Source organism: Anas platyrhynchos, chromosome 33, assembly GCF_047663525.1.
Source record: "Anas platyrhynchos isolate ZD024472 breed Pekin duck chromosome 33, IASCAAS_PekinDuck_T2T, whole genome shotgun sequence".
NCBI lineage: Eukaryota > Metazoa > Chordata > Aves > Anseriformes > Anatidae > Anas > Anas platyrhynchos.
Genome location: NC_092618.1, coordinates 9,182,646 through 9,201,110, shown reverse-complemented (window position 1 = coordinate 9,201,110; position 18,465 = coordinate 9,182,646). Strand labels below are relative to the sequence as shown.

Sequence of the window (18,465 nt, the reverse complement as noted above, 5' to 3'; positions counted from 1 at the left end):
TCAAAAACTGGCAGAATGCTTGAAAAAAAAGGTGTCATGATTCTGGCAGTTCTAAAGTAACACAAATCATTGTAACGTGCTGGGGCCTGGCTCATGCCTATCGAGCTGCCATTGATACTGCTATCAACTTAGTGACAGACCCTGCGGCCACTCCAAGCCCTGTGACAGATCCAACGGCCACTGTGACCCCTATGGTGGACTCGGCAGCTGCTCCAGATCCGGTTCCTGCAGCTGCTCCAGATCCGGTTCCTGCAGCCGCTACAGCTCCAGTTCCTGCAACTGCTCCAGCTCCTGCAGCCGCTCCAGCTCCTATGGCCGTGTCAGAGAAACGAGCTGTAGCAGTGCAAGTTGACCCTGCAGAGGGTATTCCAACCCCTGTAACGGGGTCAGAGAAACGAGCTGTAGCAGTGCAAGTTGATCCTGCAGAGGGTATTCCAATCCCTGTAACGGGGTCAGAGAAACGAGCTGTAGCAGTGCAAGTTGACCCTGCAGAGGGCATTCCAACCCCTGTGGCAGACCCTGTAACAAAGTCAGAGAAACGAGCAGTAGCAGTGCAAGCTGCCCCTGTAGAGAAGGTGAAAATATGGTACAGAAATTCAAGTCGTTTAGAACGCAGAGAGTCTTCTGCCAATCCAGGTAAAGCTTCTGCCAAAACTAAGTATAGAGATGACGAAGATGATGACGACGCTGGGCCATCAAGGATTCAGGAGGAGGAAGATGAGGATGCCGAAAGAGCAACAGTAACTACCCGAAGCCTAAACGAGCGCGAGCTACGAGATGTGCGAAAAGATTTTGGTCGCTGTATAGGTGAGCAGCTTGTCACCTGGCTGCTCCGGTGCTGGGACTCTGGAGCCAATTGTGTGGAATTAGACGGCAGGGAAGCCAGACGGTTGGGATCCCTTGCTCGAGACGCCGGCATTGACAAAGCAATTGCAGATGGAGCACGACCCACCAGCCTCTGGAGGCGTCTCCTCTCAGCTGTGAGGGAAAGGTATCCCTTCAAGGAAGATATTTTATGTCTACCAGGCAAGTGGACCACTATGGAGAAGGGAATCCAGTACCTGAGGGAATTAGCCGTACGGGAAGTGATTTATGAGGATCCAGACCAGAGACAAACATCCAAAGATCCAGATGAAGTCAAGTGTACACGACCCATGTGGCGGAAGTTTGTACGGAGTGCACCATCATCATATGCCAGCTCATTGGCAATAATGGCCTGGAAAGAGGATGAGGAACCCACAGTGGATGAAGCGGCTAAACAACTCCGGCAGTACGAAGAAAGTCTCTCCTCTTCCTTACAGGCCTGCGTCTCAGCTGTGGAGAAACTGTCTGAAGAGGTCCACCAACTTAAAGAGAATCTATCTTCCCCCCAACCTGAACCAACCAGTGTCCAACGACCGAAAGAGAACACCTGGGAGAAACTTTCTGAAAAGTTTCACCAACTTGAAGAGAGATTATTCTCCTCCGCACCTGTACAAAGCAGTGTCTCAGCTATCAGGGGTAGGCGTTCACCCACACAAGGAAGACGATATAGTGGGTACTCACCCCGTGCCACCCTGTGGTTTTACTTACGAGACCATGGAGAGGACATGAGAAAATGGGATGGAAAATCTACCACGACCCTAGAGGCACGGGTACGTGAGTTGCAAAAGAAAACAATCAGGAAAAAAGGATTCTCCGAAAAGTTTGCTGCTCCAACTTCCAGCAGACAATCCTTCAAACACAGAAACGAAGAAGATTCTGACCAGGATTAGGGGGGCCCTGCCTCCAGCCAGGGGGAGGAAAGGGACAATCGAGTTTATTGGACTGTGTGGATTCGATGGCCTGGCACATCACGCGCACAGAAGTATAAGGCTTTAGTAGACACCGGTGCACAATGTACTATAATGCCATCGAGCTATAAAGGACCAGAGCCCATCTATATTTGTGGAGTGACAGGAGGATCTCAGCAGTTGACTGTATTGGAGGCTGAAGTAAGTCTGACTGGGAATGAGTGGGAAAAGCACCGCATTGTGACTGGCCCGGATGCTCCATGTATCCTTGGCATAGACTATCTTAGAAGAGGATATTGCAAGGACCCAAAAGGGTTCCGGTGGGCTTTTGGTATAGCTGCCTTAGAGACAGAGGGCATTAAACAATTATCTACCTTGCCTGGTCTCTCAGAGGACCCCTCTGTTGTGGGGTTGCTGAGGGTCGAAGAACAGCAAGTGCCAATTGCTACCACAACTGTGCACCGGCGGCAATATCGCACTAACCGAGACTCCCTGATTCCCATCCATAAGCTAATTCGTCAATTGGAGAGCCAAGGAGTGATCAGCAAGACCCATTCACCTTTCAATAGCCCCATATGGCCAGTGCGAAAGTCTAATGGCGAGTGGAGACTAACAGTGGACTATCGTGGCCTGAACGAAGTCACGCCACCACTGAGTGCTGCAGTGCCGGACATGCTAGAACTTCAGTATGAACTTGAATCAAGGGCAGCCAAGTGGTACGCCACAATTGATATCGCTAATGCATTTTTCTCCATCCCTCTAGCAGCAGAGTGCAGGCCACAATTTGCCTTCACTTGGAGGGGAGTCCAATATACTTGGAATAGGCTGCCCCAGGGGTGGAAACACAGCCCTACCATTTGCCATGGGCTGATCCAGTCTGCGCTAGAGCAGGGGGAAGCTCCTGAACACCTGCAGTACATCGATGACATTATTGTGTGGGGTGACACAGCAGAGGAAGTTTTCGAGAAAGGGAAGAAAATAGTCCAAATCCTTCTGAAAGCCGGTTTTGCCATAAAACAGAATAAAGTCAAAGGACCTGCACGAGAGATCCAGTTTTTAGGAATAAAATGGCAAGATGGACGTCGTCAAATCCCAATGGATGTGATCAACAAAATAACAGCTATGTCTCCACCAACTAACAAAAAAGAAACACAGACTTTCCTAGGTGTTGTGGGGTTTTGGAGAATGCACATCCCAAATTACAGTCTGATTGTAAACCCGCTCTACCAAGTAACCCGTAAGAAGAATGAGTTTGAATGGGGCCCTGAACAACGACAAGCCTTTGAACAAATCAAGCAGGAAATAGTCCATGCAGTAGCCCTTGGGCCAGTTCGAACAGGACCAGATGTAAAGAATGTGCTCTACACTGCAGCCGGGGAGAACGGCCCCACCTGGAGCCTCTGGCAGAAAGAACCTGGGGAAACTCGAGGTCGGCCCCTGGGGTTTTGGAGTCGGGGATACAGAGGATCTGAGGCCCGCTATACTCCAACTGAAAAGGAGATATTGGCAGCATATGAAGGAGTTCGATCTGCTTCGGAGGTGGTCGGTACTGAAGCGCAGCTCCTCCTAGCACCCCGATTGCCGGTACTAGGCTGGATGTTCAAGGGAAGGGTCCCCTCTACGCATCATGCAACTGATGCTACATGGAGCAAGTGGGTTGCACTGATTACTCAGCGGGCTCGAATAGGAAACCCCAGTCGCCCAGGAATATTGGAAGTGATCATGGACTGGCCAGAAGGCAAATACTTTGGGATATCATCAGAGGAGGAGGTGGGTCGTGCTGAAGAAGCCCCACTGTACAACCAGTTGCCAGAGAATGAAAAGAAATATGCCCTGTTCACTGATGGGTCCTGTCGTATTGTGGGGAAGCATCGGAGATGGAAGGCTGCTGTATGGAGTCCTACGCGACGAGTTGCAGAAGCTGCTGAGGGAGAAGGTGAATCGAGTCAGTTTGCAGAAGTGAAAGCCATTCAGCTGGCTTTAGACATTGCTGAACGAGAAAAATGGCCAGTTCTCTATCTCTACACCGATTCATGGATGGTAGCAAATGCCCTGTGGGGATGGTTACAGCAATGGAAGCAAAACAACTGGCAGCGTAGGGGCAAACCCATCTGGGCTGCTGCATTGTGGCAAGATATTGCTGCTCGGGTAGAGAACCTGGCTGTGAAAGTACGCCACGTAGATGCTCATGTGCCCAAGAATCGGGCTACTGAAGAACATCAAAACAACCAGCAGGTGGATCAGGCTGCTAAGATTGAAGTAGCTCAGGTGGACCTGGATTGGCAGCATAAAGGTGAATTATTTATAGCCCGATGGGCCCATGACACTTCAGGCCATCAAGGTAGAGATGCAACATACAGATGGGCTCGTGATCGAGGGGTGGACCTGACCATGGACGCTATAGCACAGGTTATTCATGACTGTGAAACATGTGCTGCAATCAAGCAAGCCAAACGGTCAAAGCCTCTTTGGTATGGAGGACGATGGCTGAAATATAAATATGGAGAGGCCTGGCAGATTGATTACATCACACTCCCTCAAACTCGCAATGGCAAGCGCCACGTACTTACAATGGTGGAAGCAACCACCGGATGGCTGGAAACATATCCTGTGCCTCATGCCACCGCCCGGAACACCATCCTGGGCCTTGAAAAGCAAGTCCTATGGCGACATGGCACCCCAGAAAGAATAGAATCAGACAATGGGACTCACTTCCGAAACAACCTTATAGACACTTGGGCCAAAGAACATGGTATTGAATGGGTGTATCACATCCCCTATCATGCACCAGCCTCCGGGAAAGTTGAACGATACAATGGCCTGTTAAAGACTACCTTGAAAGCAATGGGCGCTGGGACGTTCAAAAACTGGGATACGCATTTGGCAAAGGCCACCTGGTTAGTCAATACTAGGGGATCTACCAACCGAGCTGGACCTGCCCAATCAAACCTGTTACGTACTGTAGATGGGGATAAAGTTCCTGTAGTGCATGTAAAAAATATGCTGGGTAAAACAGTCTGGGCTACTCCTGCCTCAGGAAAAGGCAAACCTATTCGTGGAATTGTTTTCGCTCAGGGACCTGGATACACTTGGTGGGTGATGCAAAAGAACGGAGAGGTGCGGTGTGTACCTCAAGGAGATTTAATACTGGGTGAGAATAGCCCATGAACTGAATTGTACCATGTTAAATAGTATATTATACTGTATGTTATCACTACCATGATTACTATAGGTGACTAATTAGAATGTATGGAAAAGAGTGTAACCTGAGCATGACATAAATGGTATGGAATAAGGGGTGGATAGATGTCCTGGTTTCAGTTAGCACAGAATTAATTTTCTTCCTAGTAGCTGGTGGAATGCTGTGTTTTGGCTTAGGATGAGAAGAGTGCTGATAACACCCCGATGCTTTAATTGTTGCAGAGCAGTGCTTATACTAAGCCAAGGACATCTCAGCCTTTTGCTCTGTCCTGCCAACGGGCAGGCTGGGGGTGCAGTAAGAGCTGGGAGGGGACAGAGCCAGGACAGGTGACCCAAACTAGCCAAAGGGGTATTCCATACCATCTGACGTCATGCTAAACAATATATAGGGGTGGCTAGCCGGGGGGAGGGGGCCGGACTGCTCGGGGTTAGGCTGGGCATCGGTCAGCGAGTGGTGAGCAATTGCATTGTGCATCACTTGTTTGTACATACTATTATTACTTTCCTATTATCACCATTGTATTATTATTGTTATTATTTTATTATTATTTTGTTATTATTATTTTCCTGTCTTATTAAACTGTCTTTATCTCAACTCATGGGCTTCACTTTCCATTTCTCTCCCCCGTCCCAGAGAGGGAGGGGGGAGGGTGAGCGAACGGCTGCGTGGTGTTTAGCTGCCAGCCGGGTTAAACCACGACAATGGGGAAGGCGGACTTCAGGCTGCTCGGGGAACTAGTCAGCAAGGTCCCCTGGGAAGCTGCTCTTGAAGGCCTTGATGTCCACCAGTGCTGGTCACTCTTTAAGCGATGCCTCCTAGAAGCACAAGATCAGGCAATTCCTAAATATCGCAAGTCAGGCAGGCGTGGCAGGAGGCCGGCGTGGCTGACCAGGAACATTCTAATGGAGATTAGGCGGAAACAGAGAGTGTTTCGCTACTGGAAGGAGGGCCAGGTGACATGGAAAGAATACAGGGATGCTGTTCGTGTCTGTAGGAAGAAAATTCGTGTGGCTAAAGCACACCTAGAGTTGAAGCTGGCTGTGTCTGTGAGAGAAAATAAAAAGGGTTTTTTTAGATATGTGAATGGAAAAAGGAGAACTAAAGAATACATAGGGCCGCTCCTTGATAGGGAAGGTCTTCTCACAGACGATGACATAGGCAAAGCAGAGACGCTTAACGCCTTCTTTGCCTCTGTCTTCAATGCCGATGATGGGCTTCGGGACCCAGGGTGCCCCGAGCTGGAGGACCGGGACGGTGGGGATGACAAACTCCCAACCGACCCTGAACGTGTGCGGGATCTGCTACTCCACCTGGATCCCTACAAGTCCGGATGGGATTCATCCCCGGGTGCTGAAGGAGCTGGCGGACGTCATCGCGGAACCTCTCTCAATTATTTTTCAACGATCCTGGGAGTCTGGAGAGGTCCCAGTAGACTGGAAGCTGGCAAATGTTGTGCCGATTTTCAAGAAGGGTCAGAAAGAAGACCCTAGCAATTACAGGCCTGTCAGTCTCACGTCAGTGCCTGGTAAAATCATGGAGAAGATGGTTCTCGAACGTATTGAGGCGCACCTGGGGGACAATGCAGTCATTGGTCCCAGCCAGCATGGGTTTGTGAAGGGTAGGTCCTGCCTAACTAACCTGATTTCCTTTTATGATAAGATCACCCGTATGGTGGACCAAGGGAAACCAGCTGATGTGATTTTTTTGGACTTCAGCAAGGCTTTTGACACGGTTTCCCATAGGATCCTACTGGACAAAATGTCCACCATACAGCTAAATAAAAACATCCTACGATGGGTGAGCAATTGGCTAACGGGCAGGGCCCAAAGGGTTATGGTGAATGGCGCTGCGTCAGGCTGGCGGGCGGTCACCAGTGGGGTCCCTCAAGGCTCCATTTTAGGGCCGGTACTTTTCAATATTTTTATAAACGATCTGGATGTAGGAATAGAAGGCATTTTGAGCAAGTTTGCTGATGACACCAAACTTGGAGGAGTTGTGGACTCGAATGAGGGTGGAAAGGCCTTGCAGAGGGATCTGGATAGGTTGGAGAGCTGGGCGATCACCAACCGCATGAAGTTCAATAAGAGCAAGTGCCGGGTCCTGCACCTGGGACGGGGAAACCCTGGCTGCACGTACAGACTGGGCGACGAGACGCTGGAGAGCAGCCTAGAAGAGAGGGATCTGGGGGTCGTGGTAGACAACAAGTTGAATATGAGCCGGCAGTGTGCCCTGGCAGCCAGGAGGGCCAACCGTGTCCTGGGGTGCATCAAGCACGGCATCGCTAGTAGGTCGAGGGAGGTGATTGTCCCGCTCTACTCTGCGCTGGTGCGGCCTCCCCTCGAGTACTGTGTGCAGTTCTGGGCACCACAGTATAAAAAGGACATGAAACTGTTGGAGAGTGTCCAGAGGAGGGCTACGAAGATGGTGAAAGGCCTGGAGGGGAAGACGTACGAGGAACGGCTGAGGGCACTGGGCCTGTTCAGCCTGGAGAAGAGGAGGCTGAGGGGAGACCTCATCGCAGTCTACAACTTCCTCGTAAGGGGGTGTCGAGAGGCAGGAGACCTTTTCTCCATTAACACCAGCAACAGGACCCGCGGGAACGGAGTTAAGCTGAGGCAGGGGAAGTTTAGGCTGGACATCAGGAAGGGGTTCTTCACAGAGAGAGTGGTTGCACACTGGAACAGGCTCCCCAGGGAAGTGGTCACTGCACCGAGCCTGACTGAATTTAAGAAGAGATTGGACTGTGCACTTAGTCACATGGTCTGCACTTTTGGGTAGACCTGTGCGGTGTCAAGAGTTGGACTTGATGATCCTTAAGGGTCCCTTCCAACTCAGGATATTCTATGATTCTATGATTCTATGAAATGCGTGGACTTGGCGCTAAGGGCCGTGGTTTTGTGGTGGGCCTGGTGGTGTTAGCTGACGCTTGGACTTGAGCTGAAGGCCCTTTTCCGAGCGCAAGGGTTCTGTGACTCTTTCACTGGTTGAGTAGGCGCCATGCAGTCACCGGGCCCAGGGAAAAGACGTCCTTGGTGGCCTCCAAGTTAGCTCAGCGTCATGGCACCGAGTCACTGTGAAGGAGCTGCTGGAATAACGAGACAACAACCTAGTTCTATTAAAATATATATTGCTCTTTTGAGGACTGCTGCGGGGCTAGCGGCAACACGGCAGTGGAAATCTCCGTCCTGACATTGCCTTATGCCTTGACGTCAGGATCAGGGTGGTTTGAACTGCCAGGGAACGGACCATGGGTTCCGGGTCGTTCTCTGAAGGCTGGAGGACTGCAAAAGAAAGAAGAGCAGAGATGAAAACCCACTCGTTGCAGAGATCCCCAGGCATCCCCTGCAGAGCATGCCAGCCCCACTCGACTCTTCCCCAGGCCAGGAGGAGCAGGAGGGACAAAGGAATCCGTTGAAAGCTGCTGCTCAGCAATGTCCCAAATGCAGCCACCAGTCCTTCCCCACCTGCGCACCACAGGTCAAGTGGGGCACCTTCACAAGCTGGTTCCCTCACCACCTGCCTCCATCCCTTGGGAGGATTCACACACTCCAGGAATCTCCTGGACTCTTTTCTCTCGCTATTGTGCTTCCCCATGAGAGCAAGGGCTAGCAATCGTGACCCTGCTCCTAGCTGCTTGTAGGCTGTCTCATCTCCCTCTTCGTCCTGGTTGCGTGCTCTACAACAGGCTCCCACCTTCTGTCAGCCTTACTGCCCTTTCCCCTGACTCTTCCTCAGGGACACTCAACCCTTTCAGCGGCACTGCCCAGCTCCAGGCTGGGAGGCCATTCCCTGACACCACAGGCTACCCCGTCTCCTCTCCCTCGTTCCTATGGCTGCATTGCTCCTCCGCCCCGAAGCATTTCCCTGGAGCAGGGCAAGGCACGGGGGCCTCTGCCGCTGTCCCCCCAGCCCTAGCACACCCCCCACTGCCCTCACTCACCTCTGAGGATTTCATTCAGCTTCTTCTTGCTCTGGTCCTCGCAGTAGCGCGCAGCAAGACCTAGACACAGAGATCCCATCAGAGCCCCGCTCCCCAGCACGCTCCCAGCAGCGCAGCCCCTGGCCTGGCCAGCCAGGCTGTGCCCCCTCCTGCACCCTGGAGCAAGGGCCCAGTCGGGGGGCTCTGGGGGCAACAGGGCAGTGCCTGGGGCTGCCAAAGGCTGCCCCAAGAGGGACCCAGGGGCTGGGCTCACCAATGAATCTGACGGCCTCAAGTCGCACAAGGGTCTGAGTGGCCTTCAGGTAGGGCTGGCTCTGCTGCAGGTATTCTTCTACTCTGCCTCTGTCCTGCTGCAGCTGGAGAGAGAGAGAACGCAGGGTCACGGGGCTTGCACACCCTCTCCAGGGTCTCCTCCAGCATCCTGGGGGCAGGGAGGGCAGAGGGGCCTGCAGAAGAGCCCCCTGGGGCTCTGTGCTGGCAGGAAGGGAGCGAGGATGCGGCTGCACGCAGCGGGCTCTGGCCGGGCGCGTTTGCCCAGCTGGAGCAAACCAAGTTGGGTCCTTACCAAGCACTCTCCAATCCTCCATGTCTGTTCTGTCTGGGCCAAGCGCTTGAGCTCCTTGCATCGCAGAAACTCTGCAGCCACGGCGAGAGCTTCCCCAGAGGCCTGCGGAGCAGCAGAGGTTGGGAGGTAGCAGCACAGCCTTGGGAAGGAGACCCTCTGTCCCCTCCTCTTGGCAGGGCTGCGAGCCTTTCCCAGCGCGTTATGGGAGGCTGTGGTGGGGGGCAGCGTGCACTGGGTTCAGTGGCCAAGGCAAGGCCACGGGACAGCCACCATCGGAGGCAGCTCACAATGAGAGAGATCCCAGAGATCACAGCAAGAGATCAGAGGCTGGACTCGATGAACTTGAGGTCTCTTCCAACCTAGAAATTCTGTGATCCCCCAGAGCAACCCTGTGGCATCAGCACACCCTTGCCCACATAACTGCTCAGCTCTGAGATCTGTACCTTTGCTACGCTCTCACTCTGGTCTCTCATGTGAAAGTAGAGTGGGAGAAGGCTCCTGTGAACTGTCCTCTTCATTTTCTTCGTCCTTTGCCACAGCACAGCTTCCACCACGGCTTGGAAGAGGCAGATGGAGTGCTCCCGCACCTTGCTGGACCCCTGGCAGGGAGGAGGACAGGAGGAATTTCAGCATTAGCGTGGCCGATGTGAAGGGAGCTCCCAGCACTGTGAGATGCTTCAGCGCTGGATCCTTCCCAGAGGAGCTGCTCAGGGGCAGCTGCAAGGCCTGGTGCCCGTGAAGGGCAACGCAATCGGTTGCCATCGCAGGCTGCCCGCCAGCCACCCCACTTTCACCACCAGCCGCACCAGCCATGCCCAAGCAGAGCTCCCCAGCGCCTGGGCTGACGAGGAGACTGGGAAGGCCCTGCCTGAGTGCTGCCCACAGGGCCGGGCTGAAGGGCAGCCCTCGTTACAGGGGGCCCAGCTGAGGGCTCGGGCTCCCGCAGCACACTTACGTGGTCAAAGAATGGCAGGAGCTTCTCAGCCAGCTTCAGAGCCAGGCCACTGTCCTTCCACCTCTCCACATGAGCCATCACGTTTCTCAGCACAGGCAGGGCCTTCAGCACCATGTTGGTGTCCTGCAGGGCCTCCACAATGTCTGGCAGCAAGACCTGAATTTTCCTTGCCTGTAGGAAAGACACCATTTCCCTTCCGTGAGGCAGTGAGAGACCACCCTGGGCAAAGGGCTCTGGTTCCTGAGCACCAGCCTCCTGCCTTGCTTCCTGGCAGCGGGGAGGGACGGGAGGGCAGAAGAGCAAAGCCCCAGGCTGCCAACATGGCTTTGCTTGACGATGGCCCGCTCACCTTCTTAGGGCTCTCTGACACGGTGCAGAGCCCTTTCAGAACCATCAAGCGCATCTCTGGGCTTGGGTACCTCAGGTAGCTCTGGAGGTGCACCGGGTTACCAAAGTCCTCCAAAAAAATGTGATTCCGGCCCAGCATCTGCAAGAAAGAGCAGTGAGAGCCTGGCAGGGCCTGCAGGGCTCCCTGCAGCCTCTTCTTCTCCCACCTTTGGGCAGGGATGGGGCAGCGCCAGCTGGCACCAAAGAGGCACCAGGCGCGGGGAGCTACGGGGGCTTGCCGGCCCCAGGGACCATGTGTCCGTACGTCCTGCGGGAGCTGGCAGTTTGGGGGTAGATGGGCACAGGGCTGTGCCTGTGTGCCTGAAGGGGCACACGTAGCCCTGCTGGGAGCAAGGTTTCATCTGGGAACTCACAGCCAAGCGACGGATGCAGGTGTCTTCGGTGTCTGCGGTGTACCAGTTGCGCAGCGGCAAGTCTCGTATCATGATTCCTAAAACCCTCTTCAAGGTCTGCGGCATGGCCAGGATCACCTCCCACATGGCCAGGTCAGTGCTGCAAGCCCAGAATACTCCGTCAGTGAGGCTGCCTCAGCCGCAGGGCCACAAACTGGGCCAGCCCCAGAGGACCCAGGCTGTCCTGCAGCCCCTGTGACTTGGGGAGCACTGAGGGCCCAGCCTGGGCAGGCAGGAGGGGGCTGAGCTGGTGTTCCCTGGGGGCAGGGGGACTCTGGGCTGCCTTGGACAGCTGGGCTGCTGCAGCCCTGGCTGGCCCAGTAGGGCTGGAACACATTGGTGGGAAGGAGGGCTGTGCTCCTTGGGGATGTCCTGCCCTTTGCCATTGGTGTGGCAAGCAGAGAGTCTCCAGGTGCATCTCCCGACGCGGAACAAGCCCTCAAGGATGTTAAGGCCAGGACCTGTCACGTGGCGGAGAGAACTGCAGCAAGTTCTTGGCTTCGTCCCTGGGCATCATGTTGGTCATCTGGAGAAGCAGGGAGTCCAGGCACTGCCGCGCCGATGCTGTGTGGATGCTGCCCAGGTTTCTCCTGATGCACTCCATGATTGTTGGCACCTTGGGGGACAAAGTGGGAATGGTGTTGCCAGCAGACCGCAGCCATTGCCACAGCTGCCACTCAAACTTTGGCCCCTTCCATTGCTCTCTGCTGGCTTCAGGTGGCTTCTGGAGCCCAAGAGACCCCGATGTGCGAGGGAGGCAGGGAGGGAGGCAGGGAAGGAGAGAGGAACAACGCCTGGAAGAGCTCAAGGGCAGGGCCATGGCCACAGGCCACTTACATCTGTCAGCCAGTAGTCAGGGACCTCCAAGGCTGCGTCCAGCACGCTGCAGGCCCCCTGCTTGTCATGGATGCTGGAGTCTTGTAAAGCTTCAAGGGCTGTGAGGATGATGTCCAGCCTCTCAGCAGGGAAGAGGTATCCTCCAAACCCCTGTGGGAAGAAGGAGGAGCGAAGACATGCCTCACTGAGTGTCCCAAGGGTGCTGCTTAGCTGAGCAGCAAGGGCAGCTCTGGAGAGAGGGCCCTCGGGGGAAGGGGTGAGGATGGGGCATATGGGGCCAGAGTGCTGGCCCTGCAGGTAACCAGGGCTTGCTGGTGGCCAGGAGGGCTGGAGCTGCTGCCGGGACACAGGGGAGCAGCCTTCGCATAGCCCCAGCCTGGGGACAAGAGGAACCCTCTCAGCAGGGCGAGTGAGGCCGTGCCAGCCCCACCGGTTCTGGACCCCTTTGCTCACACGAGATGCCTGCTGATGCTGCGGACAAGATCCCCAGCAAGGCCAGAGCTCATTACCTTGGCAATTTCACACGGAGTTGATGTTGTAGAAAACGGGTATGCTGTGTCCTCCAAATTCTTGTGTCTCTCTGCATAATTTACCATGTCCTCTCTCAATATGCATTCTAAACAGGGGGAAACAGCGAAGAGTCAGTAGGGAAGAGCATCTTTGCCAACAAGCTTGCCAAATGGTGAAAAGCTCTTTCACTAGGAATGGCTGAGGAGGGAGGCTCAGACCCACGGCGAGGAGAGTGGTGGGCAGGGATGTAAAGCACAAGGTGAGGAGTGCTGGGAGCAAGAGGGACCTCAGGGATGATGCAGAAGGAGGAGAAGCAATGGCATTGGGTGCCGTGGGGGTAGCAGCGTGTCACAGACCCCCTTCTGCTCGGGGTCAGGATGTGCAGGAAGCCCCCTGACACCTGCCTTTAAGACGGCAGGGAGCAAACAGTCAGGGAGCATTCTGGAGGGCGTCACCATCCCTGGTGATGCACGGCTGGCTCTGCTGTTCACTCCTCGGGGAAGATGCGGTTTGGGAAGTGCTCATCGATTGATGGCTTAGACTGGGGGACACCACAAAACAGCGTGGTAGGTGATCTGGGGAGGGTTGGGAAGGACAGCAGCAGAGAACTGCTCCTGGACGGCAGGTGAGCGTCTAGCTTCTGCGGAAAACGATAGCCAGAATGCTGCGGGAAGCTGCTGTGAGGAGCAGAGGAGGCCAGGGAACCTGGCAGAATTCCGTGGGCAGCCTCCACCAAGCACAAAAACAATCCTTCACAATACTCACAGAATCACAGAATGTCTAGGTTGGAAGAGACCTCAAGATCATCGAGTCCAACCTCTAACCTAACACTAACAGTCCCCACTAAACTCAGGGAAAACAAGTAGACAAATCAGTAGATGTTTGTGTGCAGACGGACGCTGCCCACCACAGCTTCTTACCTCTTCCTTTTCTGATGATTTTGTATATGTGAGAAAGAGTTTCTAAAGCTGTGAATCTGATGGAATCTTTGTCACTGGTGAAAATGAAGAGGATGCCCAGCAGCTGTCCCAGGATGGGAATGTAGAGCTCTCTGGAATCATCGTAGCTGTGCTTGTATTTTTCATAGTCATCTGTGATCTGGGTGAGGAAGGGAGGAGAGACAAAGGGCTTAGTGGAGGCAGAGCCAGTCCCTGAGAGAGCACGGCTTGGGAAGGGAAGAGCAGGGGCGAAGGAGGGACGAAGACCCTCGATTCACGGTTCAGAGGCACTCACGTGCATCGAGGCTTGCCTCACAGGCACCCCTGAGTGGCAGGATGCTCTGGGATGCAGGAAAGGGTGGAGGGTTCCTTGTGCCTTACCTCGCTCAAAAAATAGCTGATGATGAAATCACCCAGACTCTCAATCCTCCTCACAGCTCTCTCACACACAGCTGGGTTTTTGGAGTGGGCAAAGTCCAGCATCACCTGCGAGGAGAGAAGTTGCTGGGTTGACAGTGGTCTGCAAATGAGACCTGAGAGGATTCTTTGGAAATTCTTTGCAAATGCCAAACCTCCAAGATATTCTCCAACTCTATGCTGACACTGGTGTTGGGACAGTTGAGTACGAAGGCCGCCAGCATGGTGTCCATGGCTTTCATAGTCTGCAGGGAGGACAGAAGAGCATCGAATTATTTCTGTGGCCCTCCTCACCCCCAGGAGCTGGCTCTGAGCCCCTCGGGAGTTCAGGGGTGGCTTTGGGGCTAGAAAGCCACTGTGTGCAGACCTCCTGCAGCACAAGATCAGGTCGGGGAAGGGGCGAGGCTGGGAAAGCAAATCTGGGCCCCGGCCCTGCACTGGTCTCTGGTTGTGTCAGCACGGGGAAGCAAGGCAGCAGCTCAGCAGGACTGGGGGTGCCGGTACCTCACCCAGCACATACCTCGGCGTAGAGCACTCCTGTCTCTGGCACATCTGACTCGGGAGGCAGAAAGAAGATGCTCTTGCAGCACACACGCAGGAGTCTCTCCTTTTTGCCACGCAGTGCTGTTGATATGGTGTTGCTGAAGGAGAGAGAGAGAGGAGCCTGTTGGACGCAGTGCCTTGAGGCTTATGAAGGAGGACACGGACCTCCCTTGGCCAGGCATCCTTGGGAGGGACGGGCAGCCTCCCTGCCAGCTTCAGGGCCACCAGGACATTGCCACCAGGGGCTGGGCACGCACCTGAGGAGGGCGACAGTCTCCATGGCCTTCTGCCGGAATGCTGTGCGCAAGCTGTCCACGGGCTCCTTTTCCAGCAGCGCCTGCAGAGCACAAGCAGGATGAGACCTTGGAGCCGCCGGCACCCAGCAGCAGCAGAGCCAGCGCTGCCCCAGCCCTCGCTTCCCAGGGGGCTGGTGCCGGGGGGCCTTGCCCCTTCCCCAACCCGCTGCGCATCCTCTCACCATGATGTTCTCCACCAGCTTATGTTTGCTGCAGAAGCCATGCAAGTTCATCGGCACACCCCTCTCTGTGACACATGTGCACAGATCGCAGATTTTGCTGAGGAACAGCATCTTCTGCTCCTCGTCGTCCTGGCAGCCACAAAGACACCAACAGAGCATTAGGGGGACACCCACGGCCAGCAGGACCAAAGCCTTGAGGGGTCTGGGGCTGTGTGGGACCCCTGGAGGGCAGCGCCAGGAGCACAGCTGTGATGCAAGCGGCTGCCATTACCTTTTCTGTGCCTCTGACATACGCCCTGATGAATTCCACGGCCTTGTCTCTGCACAGTTTCCATGCCTTACCTGGAAAGGAGGAAAGCAAAGAGTGCTGCAGAGAGGGGCTGAATGCAGGGGTGAGGAGAGGAAGGGCCCCAGCCCCAGAAGGCCGTGGGGAGGCCGCGGGGATGCCCAGAGGCTGCAGCAGCTCCGCTGGGAAGAGAGGCTGAGGGAGCTGGGCTTGTGGAGCCTGGAGAAGGCTGCGGGGGGACCTCGCTGCGGCCTCCCCGTGCCCAAAGGGGCCTCCAGGAAAGCTGGGGGGGGATCTTCATCATGGACTGCAGCGACAGGACAAGGGGTGACACCTTTAACCTCAAAGAGGGCAGGTTTCTTTTGGACAGGCAGGGATTTCTCTCCTTCACGCCCAGGGCAGTGAGGCCTTGGCGCAGGCTGCGGTGCCCCCTCCCTGGCACTGCCCACGGCCAGGCTGGGTGGGCTTTGGGCAGCCTGGGCTGGGGGGAAGCATCGTGATCGCCGAGGTCCCCCCCAGCCCAAAGCGTCCTGGCATTCTGTGGTGCTGCGGAGGAAGCTCGGCCCCGTCAGCCCAAGCGCCGCTTTACCCAGGGAAGGAGTCCTGGAGTCAGGCAGGGGTCTCTGTGTCCCCAACCCTCCCCACCCCATCCCGAAGACCCTGACTCACTGGGATCCAGCCACTGTACGTCGTCCTGGCTCTCCTCTACCTGGCTGCTGCCCGCTGCCTGAGCAATGGCCTCTGCCGGGCTGCTGTCCTCTGCCGGCAAAAAGGCCTCGACTGGGGTTCTTTCCACTGCCAGCAAGCTGTCCTCTGCTGGCCGGTTGCTGCCCCTAGAAGACCAGGTCTCCTGCCAGGCCAGCCTGGGCTGCCTGGGGGGCATGCCTCCCTCCTCATCCCCTTCAGAAGGAGCCTCTGGAGAGGGAGAGTTCTCAGAGAGAAACCGGCGGCTCCTCTGGGCGGGCGGTTGCGGCATTGTGGGACGTGGGCTATGCTCGGGGACTCCTCGAAGGCCCTGTGCTCCTGCCCTGTCCGTCACTGCCGTGCACCGACACTGAGGGTCCGAGCCACGGCTGCGCTCTTATAAAGCGGAGCCCTGGGGTGTCACCAAGTGACGTCACAATGGGTGCCACTGTGACACGTGCCTGGGCTGGGTGGGCACCCATTGTGACGTCACTTGGTGACACCCCAGGGTGCTGCCTGACGCGAGCGCAGCCGTGGCTCGGACCCTCAGGCCCTGCTTCCCAGGACGTGGCTGAACACCGCTCGTTGATGGGAAGTAGAGAATAATTTTTTTTTCCCTCTCTCCGTGCTCCCGCGCGGACTGATTGTTTCTTTTGTTTCTTTTTTTTTTTCCTCCCCATTCCCTTTCCATTTAATTAAACCTTTCTCATCTCAAACCTCGAGTTCTCTGTGTTGTATTTTCTCCCCCTTCCTCTTTGAGGAGAGGGGCAGTGAGAGAGCGGTTGTGGTGGAGCTCGGCTGCCCACCTGAGTAAAACCACCACACTTTGTCCCAGCAGCTGCGGTGCCTTGTGAGGGGCTGGGGCTGGGGTGGCCGTGCCCAGAGCCCTGCAGCAGCCTGTGGAGGGCATTGCCCTGGGGCCAGCCCAGCCTGGGCTGCTGGGCTGGGCTGGGCTGGAGAGAGGGCAGGGTGGTGGGGAGAGGTGGGCAGGGGCCGGGCTGGGCTGGGCAGTGCCCGGCAGAGCACTTTGTTGACTTTGATGACTTTCACCTATTTCTTTGAGGACTGTAGACACCCGTCTCTGTTCACCACCTTGCTCTCATCCCAGCATTTCCATCATTTCACCAGTGTCTCATCAACCCTCCCCAGCTGCTCCTTCTCACACAAAGCCATGCTCTGATCACAGACGCTCTTTGGGTGACCTCTGGCAACGCAGCACAACACTCTGAGGGACAGTTCTTCCTCCTCGTGGCCAGCACCAACATTCCAAAGTGCACTTTGTGGCAGTTTTTTCTCTCCTACTCTTTTCTACTACAAAAGAAAGCTCCATCAGGGTGGAACCCCCTCCTAAAGTAGGCATCCCAATCCATCAGGCTCCTTGCGGCCTGTCAGCCAACCAGACAGAAGTCACCGCACCAGCATCTTCCAAGCCATGGGCCTGCTGCTGTCCAGTCATGGACTCAAGCAGAAGGGACAGGACAACCCATATGTGGGCCTTCTTTCTGCATGGGTCCTCCTGGGTATGTAGGCAGAGGGGATCCCACAGTCAGCATGCCAGCCAGGTGCCTTTTGCTGGCCTACCAGGGCCACTGGCAGATGTCAGCCGAAAAGTACCGATCCCAGCTCTAAGTCAAGGGTGACCTGACACCTACAGACTGAAGTGACCTCTCAGTCCCTTTCTGTGACATGATCCTGCTGCTGCCCTATCAACTGCAGAGACAGAAGTGACCCCACAGTGACCACCACAGTCACACTCCCCTGCTGGTGCAGGAGATCCTGAGGCAGAGCTGAGCTCATCAGAGCATTCTCCCCTGTCTCCTCCTTGTGGCCCACAATCTGATGAGATCCATGGCCCCTCACATTCAGCTTTGAGTGCCATGACTGCAGAGCAACCTCATGGTTCCTGCCCTGTCCCAAGGGATGACGGGCCTAAAGTTAAGGCTTAGTAGAGGGGCTGAAGGTGAGGAGGTTAATGCACAGGAACAGGGGTTTTGGGTGTTAGGTGTTCATGTATATGACTAGGGACTAGGGCCCACCTTACTGGGTTAAAGATTAAGCAAAGTTTGAATGGGAATGTTTTGGTATTCTTACGTGGGTATCAGGTCTGTGTTTAGGGTATGGACAAGCTTTGTGGTTTAGGGTTTTGTTTAGGTCTCTCAGGCAGTTTCCTAGGGTTAAAAAGAGCATTTTAATGCTAGTGTTAAGGTCAGGGATCAGAGTGATTAAGAGAGTAAAAACAAGGGGAAGGGGCTATGTGATGAATTTTGGCTTCAAGGGATGCGTTGAGGTCAGGCATTAGAGTAGTGAATTCCTGACAGTGTGTACAGTAGCATTTAGGTTTAAGGATTAATGTTGCTGGTTAAAATAGGGCAAGGTCTTTACATGACTCTTTTAAGTCAGTGCTACAGCAGAATCAACATTGCCTGAACCTTCTAGCCTCCCAGAAATCATTGATTCCTGCTGGCCTCTTCTCTCTCCCAAATCTCACATTTCTCCTGGCCAGGCTTCTTCTGACCTCCCCATATCAGTCATCTTCTT

General features: G+C 55.0%; 2 protein-coding genes across 3 annotated transcripts in view; one reads left to right on the top strand and one right to left on the bottom strand.

The window, feature by feature from the left end:
• Nucleotides 1-18,465, top strand: part of LOC140000391 (protein YIF1B-like) — a 71,311-nt gene that overhangs the window by 30,068 nt on the left and 22,778 nt on the right. The gene's annotated exons all lie outside the window — the stretch shown is intronic.
• Nucleotides 9,839-11,300, bottom strand: LOC140000168 (maestro heat-like repeat-containing protein family member 7). The gene is made up of 4 exons (XM_072029949.1): nt 11,199-11,300; nt 10,784-10,921; nt 10,435-10,605; nt 9,839-10,078 (listed from the first exon to the last, which is right to left on the bottom strand). The coding sequence occupies exons 1-4, from the start codon at nt 11,298-11,300 to the stop codon at nt 9,839-9,841; spliced, it is 651 nt and encodes a 216-aa protein (XP_071886050.1).